The sequence below is a fragment of the Bubalus kerabau genome, chromosome 2 (genome assembly GCF_029407905.1).
Source record: "Bubalus kerabau isolate K-KA32 ecotype Philippines breed swamp buffalo chromosome 2, PCC_UOA_SB_1v2, whole genome shotgun sequence".
Classification (NCBI taxonomy): domain Eukaryota; kingdom Metazoa; phylum Chordata; class Mammalia; order Artiodactyla; family Bovidae; genus Bubalus; species Bubalus kerabau.
This window is the reverse complement of record NC_073625.1, coordinates 112,021,006-112,041,679: the sequence shown is the minus strand read 5'-3', so window position 1 is coordinate 112,041,679 and position 20,674 is coordinate 112,021,006. Positions and strand designations below refer to the sequence as shown.

Below are 20,674 nucleotides of genomic sequence, written 5' to 3'. Positions count from 1 at the left end.
ATTAAATTGAATACTACATAACAATGAAAATAATAAACTACATGCAACGTGAGTGAAACTTCCAAATATAATGTTGAGCATAGGTGCCAAATACAAACAAGTATATATGTATAATTTCATTTCTATAAATGTCAAAACCAACAGTTTTTGAAATCAAAATAGTGTTTGTTACATTTGAGGGTTAGGTAATAATTATTTAACACAGAGGGATTTCTGTGGTTTTAGTCATTTTCTCTTTCTTGAACTGTGTGTTTGTTACATGAACGTAAAATTATTTTGAGGCATACAATTAATATTTACACAGTCTTGATGGTTTGGTAATATTTGCATACACACACAAGAAAAGAATAAGGAAACATTTTATGTGTTGGTAAGGAATGGTCTTGAGAATATATAGAGAGAAAACAAGGTACAAAACTGTTTGCATGTTATAACCTGTGTAACAGAAGTGTATGATACTTTCATATTTGTCTATAAATACATAAAATAGAAAATTACATTACATATACATTTGCTTATATGTAAGGAAGAAAGATCCTTCACTGCACATATGTTTTTTATCTTTGAATGTCTAACCAGGCAAATATTTTAATAACTTAAGAAAAATTTTAAAGAGAAATAATTCATATTATCTTTATAAAGCAATACAGTTTTTAAAATTTGGGTTATAAATAGTTCCCAAAGCCAACACTGATGGGTCAAGTTTGCTAGAGATTTCATAAATAAGGTTCTTAACAAAATATTTCTGCCTGGAAATCTAACTAATATTACTTAGAAATGTTTTGATGATATTAATTATCAGAATATTATAGATAGAAAAAGAATAAACTGATATAATAAGTACAAATACTTTATGATCTGTATATCCTGGTCTTCCTGTTGAATTTTCCTTGAAAACCATATAAAATAATTCTAGGCTTTCCCCAATGTTACACAATTTATGATCAGTGATAGCAATGACTGTTAATATGCCTTAAAAGGTGAATGCTTGATTTTATTCATTTTTCAGATCATACATCACAGAAATAAAAAGTTTTTCTTCCATATTTAGGTTTATAAAGTCAGATATGAGAGGACCCAAGGATCATCAACAATTTAAGCCTGGTTGCCACCTTCAAAGATTATAAAACCAAAGACTGAAGGTGCTCTATTTAAAAAAAAAACACTAAAATTTACAAACTATGTAAACTAAATATGTATATATGTATATTACATAAGCATAAAGATATGAAAGAATGTTGCCCAACATTCCAGTCATACAAGGATTAAGCTGCAACAACTCACTGCAAGTACACCCAGAGGGGAATTCAGGAGAGAGAAAAACAGGATGCAGCATTCTGTTTTGGATATACGGCCCAAAGACAGTTAAGACTCGTATCTAACAAAGAATTTCAATGGTCCCAGATTCTTACATCTTCCCATACATAGAGAAGCACTTACATCATTAACTTAAGATGTCTTCTCTTTTTGATTAGCAATAATCTTTTATGCCTGACTCTATGTTTCTTCCAGTGAAAAAAATTAATATAGATACTGGTTCCTCAGTACCATTTTTGCAGCAGTTCCTCAAAGCTATCTGAGAGGCTATCTTCCAGGCCATATAGTTCCCAGTAAGACCCTCAAGAAAACTTCGCTCACAACTCTCACACTGTATATCTGTCTTTCAGTTGACAGGTATATAGAAATTTATATAGTTAAATGGCCTATTTAGGAGGGCTTAGACGTGAGTTTGAGTGAACTCCGGGAGTTGGTGATGGACAGGGAGGCCTGGCGTGCTGCGATTCATGGGGTTGCAGAGTCAGACACGACTGAGCGACTGAACTGAACTGAACTGAGAGTTCCCAAAGATGCTTGTTTAAATTCTTCTTTGTTGACTTAAGCCTTGCCTTCACCATACATTTAAGGATTTTTATTCTCTCCACAATAAATAGTCACATTAATGATTATTCTCAATGTTAAGATAATTTATCTCTCTCAAAATGATAAATATCACGTTTTTGTAAGCATTAAAATAGGCAACCCCAGATAGTTACATGTAAAATAATGAAATTACACTTAGTAACAAAAAACAAACTCAAAATGGATTAAAGACCTAAATTCAAGGCCAGACACTATAAAAGTCTTAGAGGAAAACACAGGCAGAACACTTTTAACATAAATTGCAGCAAGATTTTTTTTGAACCACCATCTAGAGTAATGAAAATAACCATAAAAAAAAAAAGGGACCTAATTAAACTTAAAAGCTTTTACATGGCAAAAAAAAGCCATAAACAAAACAAAAAGACAGCCCTCAAAATGGGAGAAAACATTTGCAAATGAAGCAACCAACAAGGGATTAATCTCCAAAATATATAAACAGCTCATGTAGCTCAATATAAAAAAATAATAACCCAATGAAAAATTGCACAGATCTAAATAGACATTTCTCCAAAGAAGACATAGAGATGGCCAACAAATACATAAAAAGATGCTCAACATTACTAATTATTAAGATTAAAGAAATTCAAATCAAAACTACAATGAGCTATCATCTCACGCTGATCAAAATGGCCATGATCAAAAAGTCACAAATAATAAATGCTGGAGAGAATGTGGAGAAAAGGGAACTGTTGGTGGGAATGTAAATCAGTACAGCCACTATAGAGAACAGTATGGATGGTCCTCAAAAATCTACAAACAAAACTGCCATATGACCCAGCTATCCCACTTCTGAGCATATAACCCAGAGAAAATCATAATTCAAAAAGATACATGCACCCCAATGTTCACTGCAGCACTATTTACAATAGCCAGGAAACAGAAGCAACCTAAAAGTTCATCAACAGAAGACTGGATAAAGATGTGGTACATATAGACACTGGACTGTTACTTTGCCATAAAATGGAACTAAATAGTGCCATCTGCAGAAACGTGGATAGATCTGGAGATTGTCATACAGAGTGAAGTAAATCAGAAGAAGAAAAACAAATATCACATAAAATCACTTACATGTGGAATCTAGAAAAATGGTATAGATAAACTCATTTGCAAAGCAGAAATAGACATATGTAGAGAACAAACTTAGGTATACCAAGAGGAAGAGGTGTTGTGATGAATTGGGCGCTTGGGATTGACATATACACACTGCTGCTGCCGCTAAGTCACTTCAGTCATGTCTGCCTCTGTGCGACCCCATAGACAGCCTCCTACCAGGCTCCTCTGTCCCTGGGATTCTCCAGGCAAGAACACTGGAGTGGGTTGCCATTTCCTTCTCCAATGCATGAAAGTGAAAGTGAAGTCGCTCAGTCGTGTCCGGCTCTTAGCAACCCCATGGACTGCAGTCTACCAGGCTCCTCTGTCCATGGGATTTTCCAGGCAAGAGTACTGGAGTGGGGTGCCACTGCCTTCTCCGATATACACACTACTATGTATAAAATAGATAACTAATGAGAACCTACTGTTTAGCAAAGGGAGCTCTACTTAATGCTTTGTGGTGACCTAAATGGGAAGGAAATCTAAAAAAGAAGGGATATATGTATACATATAATAGATTCACTTTGATGTACAGCAGAAACTAACACAACATTAGTAAACCAACTATATCCCAACAAAAGTTAATTAAAAATATAGGTAATGCCTACAAAGTTCCCAGTGTTTACATCTGTCCAAAATCTGTCAGCTTGCTTTTATAATGCTACCAGTTAAATACACCTCAATTGAGTTAATAAAATTATAATCGGAAATCATCATCATTAATCATTTCTTCTCCCCAAAATGGCTTTAAGAGGAACCAGAACATTTCCTTCAACAATCCAGTTATAAGGGGGAAAAAAACTCATTCTGCTTATCTACATAAAATTGTAGGGTCAGATCTACTCAAAATATTGACAAACAAAAAATGCTACAAGCAGAGAGAGATAAAATCAATATGGCAATACCTGAGTAGGTACTATTTTTAGTAGTAAAGATACAAGGAAACATATAACAACTCTTGACTGATCTTTCAGTTTTTCATATTATGAAATTTCTGCTACATTACTTATTTTAAAATTTAGATAAAATAAACCAAAATTAGATCAAATATGAAGAAAGAAGTTCTACCTAGTTTTAGCAAATAGCTAAAATATAAATTTTCTCCACTCAAAAAATACTGGATATAATAAAAACTTTCATTGATGCTGAATTATAATACTCATGAATATTACTCAGAACATTGAAGGTTAAGTAATATGCAAATGAGAATAAAAAGTTCCAGGTAGAAAAAAGAATGTCTGTATACACGCCATTCTTTCTTCTCATCAAACCAAAAAAAACACTTACTTCATTAAGCTCTGCCTATATGGTGATGATTCCATATGAACTATAACCATTCAACAAAATAAAATAAGTACTTTCTTGAGTTCTCAGCAGTGACTGTCTCTATTATCTACCTACCTCAGTTGTGACTAGTACTTGCTAATTTGTGTAAACTTACCTCTCAGAGATTTCTTTCTCTTTCATTAATATTAAATTTTCCTGTGCTAGCCCTTCATAATCACTGCAAAAAGCCTGACTGCTTCCCAAATAATAAAAAAAATCAAATCATTTGATAGTTAAATAACAGAGATGGTTAATAAAATACAAATTTACTTCATCTTGAGATGGATTATCAGCTAAGTAGATGTCTGTGATATTCTAGCTCTGGTTGAAACAAACACTAGAAACATTAAAATTCTGCACACTTACAAATAAAATCTAATAATTCTTCCATATCTGTTCTGATAATTGTTCCATACCTGTTAATTTTTTTCCAATTATTATTTCACTCTAAAATGGAAGAATTTGAATTCTTATCAATCTTATTTTCATCTCTGAAAATGTTAATCTTGAATGTATAATGTTGCTCAACACTTAGTACCAACAATTTTGGATGTCTAAAATCTCTGTCTCATATTTTTTAAGGTAAAAAAAAAATTTAAGCAAATAAGTGAAAGTGTAGGAGGTAACTTCCAAGATCAAAAAGTGTAGAAATACATTCAGTATTTACTTGACTTTTAAATTTTAGGTCTGAGTTTTCGGCACCCTGGCCTAAGAAAGAGAACATATCACCCATTGCTGAAGTCCTGGTTTACAGAGAAGAGTAGAATGCTAGGAGTTCTCCACTAGAATATGATTGAACCTATATCAGTGAATTTTCTATGTAAATAAACTATTATAAAAGCAAGCATAAATATTACTTAGAGCTATTAAAATTATTTAAAATTTTTTTTTCAAAAATTAACCTGAAACCTGTTCAGCAAATCATTTTCTTATACATTAAGAAACTGTGTAACTCTTACATTCTTACCGTTCTCTGTTAAATTTGAGAGAATGAAGAATAGCTGGCCTTTTTTGTCTAAGGTTCCACAAATGAAGTGTATCGTCTGAACTTGCACTGACCAAAGCACCCTGGAACAAAATGAAGACAAAATGAGTGATTTACTTAATTTATGTTTTTTGTGAAGCAAAACCTAAACTAATGTACTGAATTTTTCAGTGCCCTTTAAGTTATTTATATTTATATAATGTAGAAATACAAGCAAGGACAATGAACATATTTCAATCAGGAAGCCTAAGAATGCTAAGAGTAGAAGAAGCAGGTAAACTACCATATATGGATTGGTGAGAATGATTAGCTCAAGGAATATGCATTTATCAATAGAGGGATTACTATTATAAGCATCATTGTAACTATTAAAGATTTCTTATCTTTTCTTTGTGAAAAACTATTCCTTTTTGTTTCTACTATTTACATATATATCATGTAGCTCTACTGCTACTGCTACTGCTAAGTCACTTCAGTCATGCCCGACTCTCTGCAACCCCATAGACGGCAGCCCACCAGGCTCCCCCGTCCCTGGGATTCTCCAGGCAAAAACACTGGAGTGGGTTGCCATTTCCTTCTCCAATGCATGAAAGTGAAAAGTGAAAGTGAAGTCGCTCAGTCGTGTCCGACCCTCAGCGACCCCATGGACTGCAGCCTACCAGGCTCCTCCATCCATGGGATTTTCCAGGCAGGAGTACTGGAGTGGGGTGCCATTGCCTTCTCCGCATGTAGCTCTACAGAGAAGCAAATATCTAATTCAGTTTTAAAACTGCAATCTAATCACATAAAAATTCACCATTTCTAAAAATTTTCTATACAGTTGAGATGTACATATTCTTCCTAAAAAGTATACTTGATATAATTTAATTTGTCTTCATAGTTCAAGAAGATTCATCTGTGACAAAAGAAAACATTTGTAGTAAAAGTAAACATTTTTCCAACTAGAATTCAGTATAACTACAAAAATAATAAGAGCCTTTTTATACAAAACCTCCAAATACAAATGAATCCTACTTCAAATATTTAAAATAGGATGGGTTCTACCTATTAGTATGGCAGACACAACACAGGCAGAACCAGCTGCCATGTATGACTTCTTATACATATATTTAAACTATTTATTTCAGAGTTAACTAAGATCATCTTAAAACTATGTCAGAACTTTTGCCATTACGAATTTCCCAGCAAAAAATGTCAATGCTTGCCCTGTGTCAGAGCCTGAAGCTACTCTAGAGTACTGAGTGTGTTCTGTAAAACTGATCTTGCGCAGTCATGGTAGTCCTGAGATATCTAAAATGCTTATATTTTTCAAAGTACTGTGTTACAAGTAACCTTTCATAGTTAATTAACTCAACCACAGATATCAAAATGATTAGCCCATGTAAATGCTAGAAAGAGCTATACTGAAATTCCTAGAATTTATTTCTTCTTTAGGAATTAATGAATATAGGAATCTAAATGACACTTCCATAACAATTCCTAAGACAAACAGATGCTCGTGTGTCTTGTGATGGTTCTCTTGACATTATTCAATACATAACTATGATTTTAGTCTCAGAGAAGAATAGCTTTTAAAACAACAATCATAACAGAGTAAAACCATTAAAATGTTTTAAAATATATGTAATTTGCATATTTGTATATAAATATGTAAATTACACATAGTCAAAGAGGTATACATTGATACATACATTTTAACATGATCTCACAGGTAATTACACTCCATGCAATAAAATGAATCCTACACACACCTTGAGGATTTTTGTCTTTGTATGCTTGCTTTATTTGTAAGCTGTTCTCAAATACTTTACATATTCAAACTAGAAAATTATTAGGATTTCTTAGAAGTACTTGATGAGCTACAATTTTTCTGAGTTATAGAACAGTGACTTCATTTCTCAGGAAGGTAGAAACTCATTTGGGACAGGGTGACGATAGGCCATGATATACAAAATGAATAAAACATAACATCATTTCATGATACATGAAATTAATAAAATGTAGTTCGTGCTATACAAAACATATATACTATGCCAAAGGCAATGAAAGTAAAATAAACCAGATGTTTAATAATATCTTAGTGTAATAGCTGAATATATAATATAGGAAGGAAGTCAGTATTAATAATACTATGATAAAACTAGGAGATAACAGCATTTAAGGGAAGTAAACAGAACCTCTGAACGTAACAGTGCCAGCAGAGACATAACACCCATCAGCAGGGTGTCTAGGACTCATTTACAAAAACAAATCTATAAGAAGCACTGCTAATGAAGATCTGTGAAGATTAAATATTGAATAAAAACATGTGTCATGAGGTCAGAGGCTAGGAAGTTTGGGAAAAGGTCCAGAAATTGAATTTAAAGGCAGATTAAGGTGAGTAGTTCAGGACAGACAACATAAACACTGGCAGGCTTGTCAGTTTTGAAGGCTTGTCTTTATTTATTCTTAGTTATGTAACAGCTGCTGCTGCTACTAAGTCGCTTCAGTCATGTTCGACTCTGTGCGACCCCATAGACGGCAGCCCACCAGGCTTCCCCGTCCTTGGGATTCTCCAGGCAAGGACACTGGAGTGGGTTGCCATTTCCTTCTCCAGTGCATGAAAAGTGAAAAGTCAAAGTGAAGTCGCTCAGTCATGTCTGACTCTAGCGACCCCATGGACTGCAGCCCACCAGGCTCCTCCGTCCATGGGATTTTCCAGGCAAAAGTACTGGAGTGGGGTGCCATTGCCTTCTCCATATGTAACAGCACAGAGACAAATTTAAGGCCTTGAAGACAATTCTCAGAGGACAGGACACAGAGAAAATCACCTGGAAACAATTTATGTTTACCAGTAAATATCTATACAGAAGGCAAAGGACTGAGATCGTTCAACTAGGAGCTATAAAGTTGTTGCTGTTCAGTCACTCAGTCATGTCTGACTCTTTGCAAGCCCATGGACTGCTGTACACCAGGCTTCCCTGTCCTTCACCATCTCCCACAGTTTGGGAGCTACAGTGTAACACTGAGATTTCAAAAAGGCTGCCATTCTAGATACTAATGACTAGCTATTACAATAAAATATTAAAAAAAATATTTTCCCTGCTCTTCTTTATTTCCCTCTCTCATTTTGGTACCCCATAGCAAATATGCATACCACATGAAATATCCTAGATCTGGCAATAAGGAGAATCTCACAGCCTTCTGAGAAAGATTTTTGAGTCAAGAAAAGTAAAACATGGACATGTCTCAGTATCATAAATTTTTCATATCTCAGGTATCACTGATACAAAACTATATGAAATATTTTACCCATGTTTATGAGTAAAAATTCTTAGAAAGATATATATATATGCAAATACAGAGTTGTCAAATAAAAGATCATCATTCATGCCATAAGAAAACCACCAATGATACCTCATATTTTTCTCTCAACATATTGAGCCCCATCTGCTAAGTGCTCAAATTTGGTATGGCATAAACTCTTAGAACATTTTTGTATTGACTGACTCACTTAACATAAAAGAGTTCTAGAATACTAAAGGATCCACTGTAAAAATATGAGTCAAGAAGGCCTTAAGCAGCCATCAACTACACTTTCTGAGCTTTATAAACTTTGTCTTTAGGGAGTTCCTCATCACCATAGGTCTATAAAAATAGGAACAGGGTAGGCAGCCTGGTGGGCTGCCATCTATGGGGTCAACACAGAGTCAGAAACGACTGAAGTGACTTAGCAGCAGCAGGCAGCCAATGTCAAAATAGCTATGCACTCATATACCAACAAATGATTATAAAGATACAAACAAACGCATTTAAATTATAAAACTGAAAAGATTATTTAATGGAAGATAAAGATAAAACATGAAAATTAACACTAGATGATTAAACAAACTGGTAAAAGGAGAATATAGAGGGAAAGTTTAATGGTCAGTATGGCAATCAAAGGATTTTAGTAATTTTTTTAAAATCGCTTAAACAATTAATCTATAAATTATGCTACACAATCACAATAACAGGATCTTCTGGTAATACAAATTTTTTCTTTTAAAATTTAATAAATTAACAAATACAGGAGTGCAGTCTTTAATGAAAAATGTCACCATGAATAATATTTCATATGTATATATCTTTAAGCATGTAGAAAAATACTATTAAAACAATTACACAATGTGTGTGAGATATAAATATTCAAGAAGATCCTTACCTCATTGATCAAGAATTGGAGTTGCAGGACAGCCGCACCACTTTCATGTTGACAATAACAATCAACACCAGGTCTTCCAAGTCTAAAATAATAAAAGTCAAGGATTCTAACATTTTAATTAGCATCAATATTCACGTGTAAAGAAAAAAACTAACCTACTTAGCAACCAACATTTGGCTTATTATTTACCTTTATTTTTGTAAATAAAGGGTTGAAAAATCATGGTCTTAGTTAATGGAAATTATATTATACAGCACTGTTTGTCAGCAAAATGGCTGAATAAAATGTCCCTCACACATCAACCCCCTCAACAACAATAATTTTGCCTCTGCATGCACAGACCAAAGTGCATTCTCAGGAGCTCCAGGATCCAGGTTGGAGGTTATGAAGGTGCAGTCCATTTTCTCCACTGAGGAGACAGAACTGCCTCTAGGCAGCTGACTCACTGACTGTGGTCTCAGCTATAGAAACAGAAATAGCTCTGTTCCCCTGAGAATTTAGCTACAATCCCATTTGGCTCTGGGTCTGTCACCAGCATATCCCATATGTCAAGAGATCCAGAGGAGTCACATTCATCCATGTATCAGGTTAACAGGCATAATCAAGAACTTGTTCCTGGCTGTAGACCAGGAAGTGGCCTTTGAACCAGCTCCAGCTCACTCCACCTTTGGAGGAGAGCTCCTGGAAGTAAGGTATAGTTCATCAGACTATTGATTCTGAAACAGCCCCCTAAAAGACCTCCAGCAGGTCTCTGCCACAGTTTAGGAACACTCTTCCTGGCATAGGAACCCCTTAGAAAACATGCTTGTCTGGGACCTCTAAGATCCTAAAAAGGATTTATACTCAGCTCAAGCCCCCTCACTGCCATAGTATGCTAGAATTTCTGCTGACACAAAGACTAGACAGGAGATACTCCTGTCTCTGCCCCTTGGAGTTTCTGAAAAAGCCCTATATATGACTCCAGCTTCCTCATATCCATAGTCTGCCAGTCTACAACAATCCTGAATGACCAGTGTCCCAGTAGGAAACACTCCTACTTGGAGATCTGAAAGGGCCCTACACTGAATCCCACTCCCTCCCAACAGCAGTCTGTGAACAGTCCTGCTACCAAATATACCCAACAGGACAGACTCCTGTCTATACTCTCAGAAATTCTGAGAGGGCCCAATACACCATAAACACTCCTAGCACAAGGACCTGTTGGCGGAGGACCCATGCATGGACCCTAAAGCGGACTCTTGTCCCAGTCCTACCCTACTGAACAAGGTACTACAGGCAGTCACATCCACCCAGGGACCAGAAGGGATCCATCCATACCAGCCCAAGACCCACTAACAAGCCCACAAGTCATAGATGCCACTGTAGACCCAGCAAAAAATGCATGCTTCACAACCGCAATTATGGATGTAATCCTATCAGGTCAGGAAGCAGACAGGAGGATTTTATCTCATGAAACCAGTTTGTAAAGACTGGAAGAGGTGTTTGCTTCCACAAATGCACAGACACCAATGTAAGGCTACACAGACAACAGAGAGTTATGCAAATGTGACACCACCAAAGGAAAGTAATAGAGCTCCAGTAACTGGTTCCAAAGAAATGGAGATTTATGATCTGTCTGACAAAGAATGTAAAATAATCATCTTAAACTGTATGAAATGCAAGAAAACACAGAGAAACAACTGAACAAAATCAGGAAAACAAAATACGTTAAATAAAAGAAATGGAGAGAGATCAAAATGGTAGAGTAGAAGACATTGAGCTCACCTCCTCCTGTTGAATACATCAAAAATAGATCTACATGTGAGGCTTGCTAAAAATAAACTAGAGACTGGCAGAAAGGTTCTTTTACAACCAAGGGTGTAAAGAAAGATCCACATAGAGTCAGGTAGTGAGGAAGGCAAAATGATCAGGACCAGTGCCTAGCAGGAAGCACAGAAAAAGAAGGGGATATTACAGGTTGGGAGGTTCTCCCTGAGGAATGAGGGGTTTGGACACCCCAGCCATTGTGCTGGAATCAGGAAGATGAGTCTTCTGAACGACTTTAAAAACCTGCAGAGTTCCAAACAATAGCAATGAGAGATAAGAAAGTCATCCTAAGTGATCAATGCAAGGAAACAGAGGAAAACAATAGACTGGGAAAGACTAGAGAACTTCTAGATGTTCAAGCTGGATGTTCAAGGCAGAGGACCAGAGATTAAATTGCCAAATCTGTTGGATCATAGAAAAAACAAGAGAATTCCAGAAAAACATCTACTTAATTGACTACGCCAAAACCTTTGACTGTGTAGATCACAACAAACTCTGGAAATTTTTTCAAGAGATGGGAATACCGGACGGCCTTACCTGCCTCCTGAGAAATCTGTATGCAAGTCAAGAAACAACAGTTAGAACCGGACATGGAACAACAAACTGGTTCCAAATTGGGAAAGGAGGCTGTCACCCTGCCTATTTAACCTATATGCAGAGTACATCATGCAAAATGCTGGGTTGCATGAAGCACAAGGCAGAATTAACATTGCTGGGAGAAATATCAATAACCTCAGATATGCATGCAGATGACACCACCCTTATGGCAGAAAGCAAAGAGGAACTAAAGAGCGTCTTGATGAAAGTAAAAGAGGAGATTGAAAAAGCTGGCTTAAAACTCAACATTCAAAAACCCAAGATCATGGCATCTGGTCCGACCACTTCATGGCAAATAGATGGGGAAACAATGGAAACAGTGAGAAACTTTACTTTCTTGGGCTCCAAAATCACTGCAGATGGTGAGTGCGGCCATGAAATTAAAAGATGCCTGCTCCTTGGAAGAAAAGCTATGACCAACCTAGACAGCATATTAAAAAGCAGAGACATTATTTTGCCAACAAAGGTCCATCTATTCAAAGCTATGTTTTTTTCAGTAGTCATGTATGGATGTGAGAGTTGGACTATAAAGAAAACTGAGCGCCAAAGAATTGATGCTTTTGAACCGTGGTGTTAGAGAAGATTCTTGAGAGTCCCTTGGACTGTAAGAAGATCAAACCAGTCCATCCTAAAGGAAATCAGTCCTGAATATTCATTGGAAGGACTAATGCTGAAGCTTTGGCTACCTGATGAGAAGAACTGACTCATTGGAAAAGACCCTGATGCTGGGAAAGATTGAAGGCAGGAAGAGAAAGGGATGGCAGAGCATGAGATGGTTGGATGGCATCACCGACTGGATGGATATGAGTTTGGGCAAGCTCTGGGAGATGGTGGTGGACAGGGAAGCCTGGCATGTAGCAGTCCATGGGGTCACAAAGAGTCAGATACAACTGAGCGACTGAACTGAACTGACCTGAACTTGAGAAAAGAATAGATGAATACAGTGAGAATTTAAACAAGGAACTAGAAAATATAAAAAAGAACCAGTCAGAGAAAAAGAAACCAATACAATATTGTAAAGTAATTAGCCTCCAATTAAAATAAATTTATATTTTTAAAAAAAGAGTATAACAACTGGAATGAAAAACAGACTGAGGGAATTAACAGACTAGGTGACAAAGAAAAATGCACGTGCAATCTGTGAGACAGAATAATGGAAATCACCCAGTCATAACAGGAAATAGAAAAATTTTTAGAGGTAAGGATAGTTTAAGGGATCACTGAGCCAACATCAAGCATTCATATTAACATTCACATTATAGGGGTCCAAGAAGTAAGATAGAGAAAGGAGTTTAAAATGTGTTTGATGAAATTGTGGCTAAAAATTTCTAGAGCCTGAAGAAGGAATCAGACATCCAGATATAGGAGGCACAGAGGACCCCAAACAAAATGAACCAAAGAGACCTGCACCAAGAGATATCATAACTAAAATGGAAAAACTTACAAATAAAAAGATAATTGCAAAGGGAGCAAATGAAAAACAAAAAGTCACATACAAGGGAACACCATAAGGCTATCAGCTGATTTTTCTACAGATTTTGCAGACCAGATGGGAGTGGCATGATGTATTTAAAGAGTTGAAAGGGGAAAGCCTACAACCTGGGATACTCTATTCCACAAGATTATCATTTAGAAATGGAAGAGAGATAAAAACACTTTCTCCGACAAGCAAAGACTAAAAGAGTTCAATACTAAATTGACCCTAAAAGAAATGCTAAAGAGTCTTCCCTATGTGGAAAAGAAATGGCTATGGTAAGAAGAATTCATAGGAAAGGAAAAATCATACTAATAAAGGCAAATATATAGTGAAGACTATGGATCAACCACTTAAAAAAGATAATGTGAAGATTAAAAGACAAAAATTGTAAAATCAATTACAAGAAACAATTAAGGGATAAATATTAAGGTGTAAAATATGTCATCAAAAACAAAAACATGGGAGAAGGAAGTAAAATATGTAGATCATTTAGAATGTGTTTAAGCTTAAATGACTACCGCTTTGTAACAAGTTGACATATTGATCAACATATATAAATCGCAGGTTAACTACAAATCAAAAACATACCATAGATTCACAAAAACAAGAGAGAAAAGAACACAAGCATGACACTAAAAAAAAAAAAAAATCACCGAACCACAAGGCAAGAACAGAGCAGAATCATAAAACAAAAAACAAGAAACAAAATGTCAATAAATACATGCCAATCAATAATCACTTTATATGTTAATTGATTAAATGCTCAAATCAAAAGATATAAGGTAGCTGACTGTATTTTTAAAAAAAAAAAAAAGGACACATCTATATCCTGCCTATAAGAGACTCATTTCAGAGCTAAATGCACACACGGACTGAAAGTGAGGGAATGAAAATGAAAGTGAAAGTGAAGTAGCTCAGTCCTGTCCGACTCTTTGCAACCCTGTGGACTGTATAGCCCACCAGGCTTCTCCGTCCATGAGATTCTCCAGGCAAGAATACTGGAGTGGGTTGCCATATCCTTCTCCAGGGGATCTTCCCAACCCAGGGATTGAACCCAGGTCTCCCACATTGCAGGCAGATGCTTTAACCTCTGACCCAAGTGAGGGAATAGGTAAAAACATTTCATACAAATGAAAACAACAAGAAAGCTGGGGTAGCAATACGCATATCAGACAAGGTCTACCACAAAGGAAAAAGAAAGGCATTATGTAATTCTAAGAAAATTAAGTCGTTAAGGATTCCTACTTGTTGTCTCACGCAGCAGAAGATTCTTCACTCTTGATCTACAAAACCTCTGATGGAAAAGTTACTAGGACAGCATACAATTTGCATAAAACACACTGCAGCCTTCCTGGTGTGCCTTCCAGCTTCTCAGTTCCCTGGGTCCTGTTAGATCCCAGTTTCTTATTACCATATCATATCCATCATGGAAGAATACCTTGTACTTTTCCACCTAAGTCACTGGGTCCAACAGCACAACAAAAGACTGGTGGAATAAGAATGCTTACCCACAGCCATAGAAATTCTTTTCTGTGGAAACGAAAAGCCTGCCTGCTCAGCAAGTTGAAAATGAAGGAGTGGCTCAAAGTAAAAGAAAAATAACTTAAAGACTGTACCATGGAAAACAAAGAGAAACCAGTTATCACAACGTTTAATTTAGAAAAATTTGAGGGGAAATATACCTGAAAGATCCGTAGGCAACAGTAATGTTTTTCTTTCACTGTCCTTGAGAGTTCTTAGAGTGCCTTAAAAAAACATGTTGACTATGTGAAGCAGTGTTCCAACTCAAACAGAATAATATGCTCTTAACACCTGAGGCTTGAGGAGACTATAGATATGATTTAGCATTACTGTAGCAGGAAAATATAGAGAGAACAAGTTATTTTTATAGTAGATCTTTAGCAAAAAATTCTAAGTAGGAAAATAATTTGCTCTTTAATGAGCAATATTTATCATGATGTATTAGGTTAATCCTGGAGGAGGAAACAGCAACCCAGTCCAGTATTCTTGCCTGGAGAATCCCATGGACAGGGGAGCCTGGCAGGCTAAAGTTCACAGGGTTGCAAAGCGTTCAACACAACTCAGCAATTACATGATGATAGAAGGATCAATACAAGAGGATATAACATTCATTAACACACAGCTAATATAATGGCACATAAGTATATGAAGCAAATATTGACAGATGTAAAGGAAGAAACTGACAATAATACAATAATAGTAGAGGATTTGAACATCCCCTTATGTCAATAAACAGAGTATCCAGAAAAAAAAATACTAAAGAAACAGTAGTCTTAAATGACACATTAGACCAACTGAACTTAATAGGCATCCAGAGGACTTACATCCCCTAACAGCAGACTATATATCCTTTAAGTGCATAAAAAATATTCTCCAGGACATACTGCATGCTATGTCACAAAATATGTCTAAACAAATTTAAAAGGATAAAAATACACCAAGAATTTTTTTCTAAAAAAACCAAAAAACCTAGAAATTAACTACAGAAAGAAAAACAGATAAAAAACTTATACATAAGACACTAAACAAGAGAGAGGAGATATATGTGTACAAATAGCTGATTCACTTTGCTGTACAGCAGAAACTAACACAACATTGTAAAACACATATTTCAATATTTTTTAAAATTAAAACACAACATAATAAACCTTAGGGGATACAGATAAAGCAGTTCTCAGATACAAATTAAGAGCTATAAGCATCTACACTCAACATCACTCATTATCAGAGAAACGCAAATCAAAACCACTATGAGGTACCATTTCACACCAGTCAGAATGGCTGCGATCCAAAAGTCTACAAGTAATAAATGCTGGAGAGGGTGTGGAGAAAAGGGAACCCTCTTCCACTGTTGGTGGGAATGCAAACTAGTACAGCCACTATGGAGAACAGTGTGGAGATTCCTTAAAAAACTGGAAATAGACCTGCCTTATGATCCAGCAATCCCACTGCTGGGCATACACACTGAGGAAACAAGAAGGGAAAGAGACACGTGTACCCCAATGTTCATCGCAGCACTGTTTATAATAGCCAGGACATGGAAGCAACCTAGATGCCCATCAGCAGATGAATGGATAAGAAAGCTGTGGTACATATACACAATGGAGTATTATTCAGCCATTAAAAAGAATACATTTGAATCAGTTCTAATGAGGTGGATGAAACTGGAGCCTATTATACAGAGTGAAGTAAGCCAGAAAGAAAAACACCAATACAGTATACTAATGCATATATATGGAATTTAGAAAGATGGTAACAATAACCCTGTGTACGAGACAGCAAAAGAGACACTGATGTATAGAACAGTCTTATGGACTCTGTGGGAGAGGGAGAGGGTGGGAAGATTTGGGAGAATGGCATTGAAACATGTAAAATATCATGTATGAAATGAGTTGCCAGTCCAGGTTCGATGCACGATACTGGATGCTTGGGGCTGGTGCACTGGGACGACCCAGAGGGATGGAATGGGGAGGGAGGAGGGAGGAGGGTTCAGGATTGGGAACACATGTATACCTGTGGCGGATTCATTTTGATATTTGGCAAAACTAATACAGTTATGTAAAGTTTAAAAATAAAATAAAATTTAAAAAAAAAAGGAAAAAAAAACAAACAAAAAAAGAGCTATAAGCATCTACACATGCAAAAAAATCTCAATTCAGTAGCCTAAAGTTGCACCATGAGAAACAATAAAAGCAGATAAAACTAAACCCAAGCATTCAGAAGAAAGGAAATTAAAAAGATGAGCTGATATAAGTAAAATGGAAAATAAAACAATAAACAAAATCAATGAAAGCAAAAGTTGGTTCTTTAAAAAAAAAATCACCATAATTCATTTAGCTACACCAACCTTAAATAAAGAGAATATACAAGTAATTAGTCAGGAACTAAAAATGTGACAACAAATCTTATAAAAATAAAGATTATACGGGGATATTATAAACAATTTATATGTCAACAAATTAGATAATATAGGAGAAATGAACTCCTAGAAATACATAAATTACCTAAATTGATTAGAAAAGAAATTTTAAAATCTGAATAGTCCTTTAAAGCAACTGATTTAGTAATTAACTACCCAGGATGAAAAGCTCAGATGGCATCATTGGTGAAATATACCAATAAGTTAAGATTACTACCTATTCTTCATTAATTCTCTTAAAAATCAAAAGAGAAAACAAATCCTTCCCATAAGATGCTATTAGGCCAGTAGTGGCTCAGTGGTATAGCGTCTGCCTGCAATGCAGAAGACCCGGGTTCAATCCCTGGGTTGGAAAGATCCCCTGGAGAAGGAAATAGCAACCCACTCCATTACTCTTGCCTGGAAAATCCCATGGATGGAGCAGCCTGGTAGGCTACAGTCGATGTGGTCACAAAGAGTCGGACACGACTGAGCAACTTCACTTTCACCCTGATACCTGATTCAAAGATATTACAAAGAAAGAAAACTAAAGACTAATAATTTGCTAATACAGACATAAAAATACTCAGCAAAAAATAATCAAAATGAATCCAGCAACATCTAAAAAGTGTCATTTATTATGATCTGGTAAGATTTACTCCAGGAATGCAACACTGGTTTAACAACAAAAAATCAATTAATGTAACACATTTATTATCAACAGACTAAAAGACAAAAATTACTTGGTTATCTCAAGAGGTGAAGAAAAGGTATTTGAAAAAAGTTTGTACACCTTCGTGGCAAAAACTCTCAATAAATTAACAATAGAAAGAAATTTCTTCAATCTGATAAAGGGCATGTACAAAAAACCTACTGCTAATGTCATACTACTGAAACAATGAATAATTTCCTTCTAAGACAAGGAATGAGACAAATATGTACCAGAGGTTTTATCCAGGGCAACTGAACAAGAGAAATAAAGGATACCCAGATTAGAAAAGAAGAACTAAAACTATTTGTAGATAACATGATCTTGTACATACAGATATACCTTATTTTACTGTACTTTACTTTTTTAGCACTTCTCAGACACTGAGCTTTTTTACAAATGTAAGGTTTATGGCAATGCTGCATTGTGAGATGATGATTAGCATTTTAAGCAATAAAGGATTTTTCAATTAAGGCACAAACATTATTTTTTCAGACATAATACTATTGCATACTTAATAGGCAACAGCAGAGTATAAACATAACTTTATATCCACTGGGAAACCAAAAAATTCATGTGACGCTTTATTGTGGTATTTGCTTTATTGCAATGGTCTGGAACCACAATCTCTCCAAGGTATGTCGGCACACAATCCTAAGAAATACACTGAAAAATCATTACAACTAATAAAAGAGGTAACATTAAGGCTGCAGGTAACAAAATCAATGTACAAAAATCAACTTTCTCTATATACTAACAAAGCACTATCCAAAAATTAAGAAAAAAATTATATTTACAGTAGTAAATAAAAGAATCTAAAATAAATTGAACAAAAGAAGTGCAAAACATGTATTCTAAAAACTATAAACATTAATGAAAAAAATTAAAGACCTAACAAGTGGAAAGACATCTAATGCCCATAGATCAAAAGACTTAATATTGTTAAGGTGGTAATACTCTGCAAATACAGAATCAAAGAAATCCTTATCCAAATCCCAGCTGCATTTTTTTTTGCAGAAATAGATGAGACAACGATTTTTGCAGAAATAGACAATAGACAAAAATCCATATGGATATTTAAGAGACCCAGGATATATAAAAAAAAAAAAAACCTTAAAAAATAAGAATAATGTTGGAAGACTCAAACTTCAAAATGTATAGAAAGCTACAGAAATCAAAACCAATGAGGTGCTGAAATACAGTAGACATATAGCTAACTGGAACAGAATTGAGATTCTAGAAATAAATCCTCACATATTTAGTCAACTGATTTTCAACAAGGATATCAAGACAATTTAATGGAGATAGACTTCTTTTTAGGAAATATTACTACAACAACTGAATATCCACATATAGAACCCATCCTTATACCATATACAAAACTTAACTCAAAATGAATCACAGTTTAAATTAAAAAGCTAAAGCTATAAAACTAATAGGGGAAAATAGTCACAGTAAAGCAAGTCACACAAATTTTCTGATTTCCCAGTGCATATAAAAATTATTTGTATACTATATTGTAGTCTATTAAGTGTGTAACAGCATTATGTCTTAAAAAAAAACCAATGTACATATCTTAATTAAAAATATTTAATTTCTGCAAAGAGCTAAACATCATCTGAGCCTTCAGTGAGTCACACCCTTTTTGCTGGTGGATGACTTGAAACATTGCAATAATTAACAAAAAGTGACACAGAGACACTAAGTGAGCAAATGCTATTAGAAAAATGGTGCTGATAGACTTGAAGAGACGAGTTACCACAAACATTCAATTTATAAAAATGAATATCTCAAAGCAAAATAAAATGAGGTATACTTGTATTTAATTCATAGAACTGTATATTAAAAGAAAAAAGTCAAATTTACTATATGAAAATATTGAAAGGTAAAATTTAAAATGATTAATGTATTCTCTAAAAAGAAAAGTAACATCTCTTAAAAATATATATCATGTTAAAACATAAACCTATTTTTAATATAAAAGTAAATAAAAATTATAAAGCATGGAGATGGTCAACTTAGGAAAACAAGCAATAAAATAAAAAATTATTTTACCTAATTAATATTTACAGATAAATCCAACCAACAATAGCAAAATATTCATTCATTTCAAAATACTCATTCATTTAACATTTATTATGATAGGCCACAGACAGGGCCATAAAACAAGCTTCAGTTAATTTAAATGGATTCAGTTCATATACAGTCTGCTGCTGCTACTGCTGCTGCTAAGTCGTTTCAGTCGTGTCCGACTCTGTGTAACCCCAGAGATGGCAGCCCACCAGGCTTCCCCGTCCCTGGGATTCTTCAGGCAAGAACACTGGAGAGGGTTGCCATTTCCTTCTCCAATGCATGAAAGTGAAAAGTGAAAGTGAAGTCGCTCAGTCGTGCCTGACTCTTAGCGACCCCATGGACTGCAGCCCATCAGGCTCCCCTGTCCCTGGGATTTTCCAGGCAAGAGTACTGGAGTGGGGTGCCATTGCCTTCTCCGTATACTGTCTGACCACAATGGAATTAAATTAGAAATCAATAATGACAGAATTCTAGAAAAATCTCTAATATTTAGAAACTAAATAAAACATTTATAAATAACCCATAGTTAAAGAAAATAAGTAGAAATTAGAAAATAATTCAAGCTGAATGGAAGGAAAACACAACAT

General features: G+C 35.2%; 1 protein-coding gene across 15 annotated transcripts in view; it reads right to left on the bottom strand.

Annotated features, from left to right (window-relative positions):
- STXBP5L (syntaxin binding protein 5L) overlaps positions 1-20,674 on the bottom strand; it is a 466,532-nt gene that overhangs the window by 269,923 nt on the left and 175,935 nt on the right. For 10 of the 15 annotated variants that reach the window (XM_055568317.1, XM_055568321.1, XM_055568318.1 and 7 more), the window contains exons 4-6: positions 9,507-9,588; positions 5,983-6,057; positions 5,306-5,406 (exon numbers count right to left, since the gene is read on the bottom strand). In XM_055568317.1, coding sequence (XP_055424292.1) covers positions 5,306-5,406; positions 5,983-6,057; positions 9,507-9,588 — 258 coding nt within the window. The remainder of the gene's footprint in view (positions 1-5,305; positions 5,407-5,982; positions 6,058-9,506; positions 9,589-20,674) is intronic. The other 5 variants (XM_055568319.1, XM_055568323.1, XM_055568330.1 and 2 more) reach the window with 1 other exon arrangement.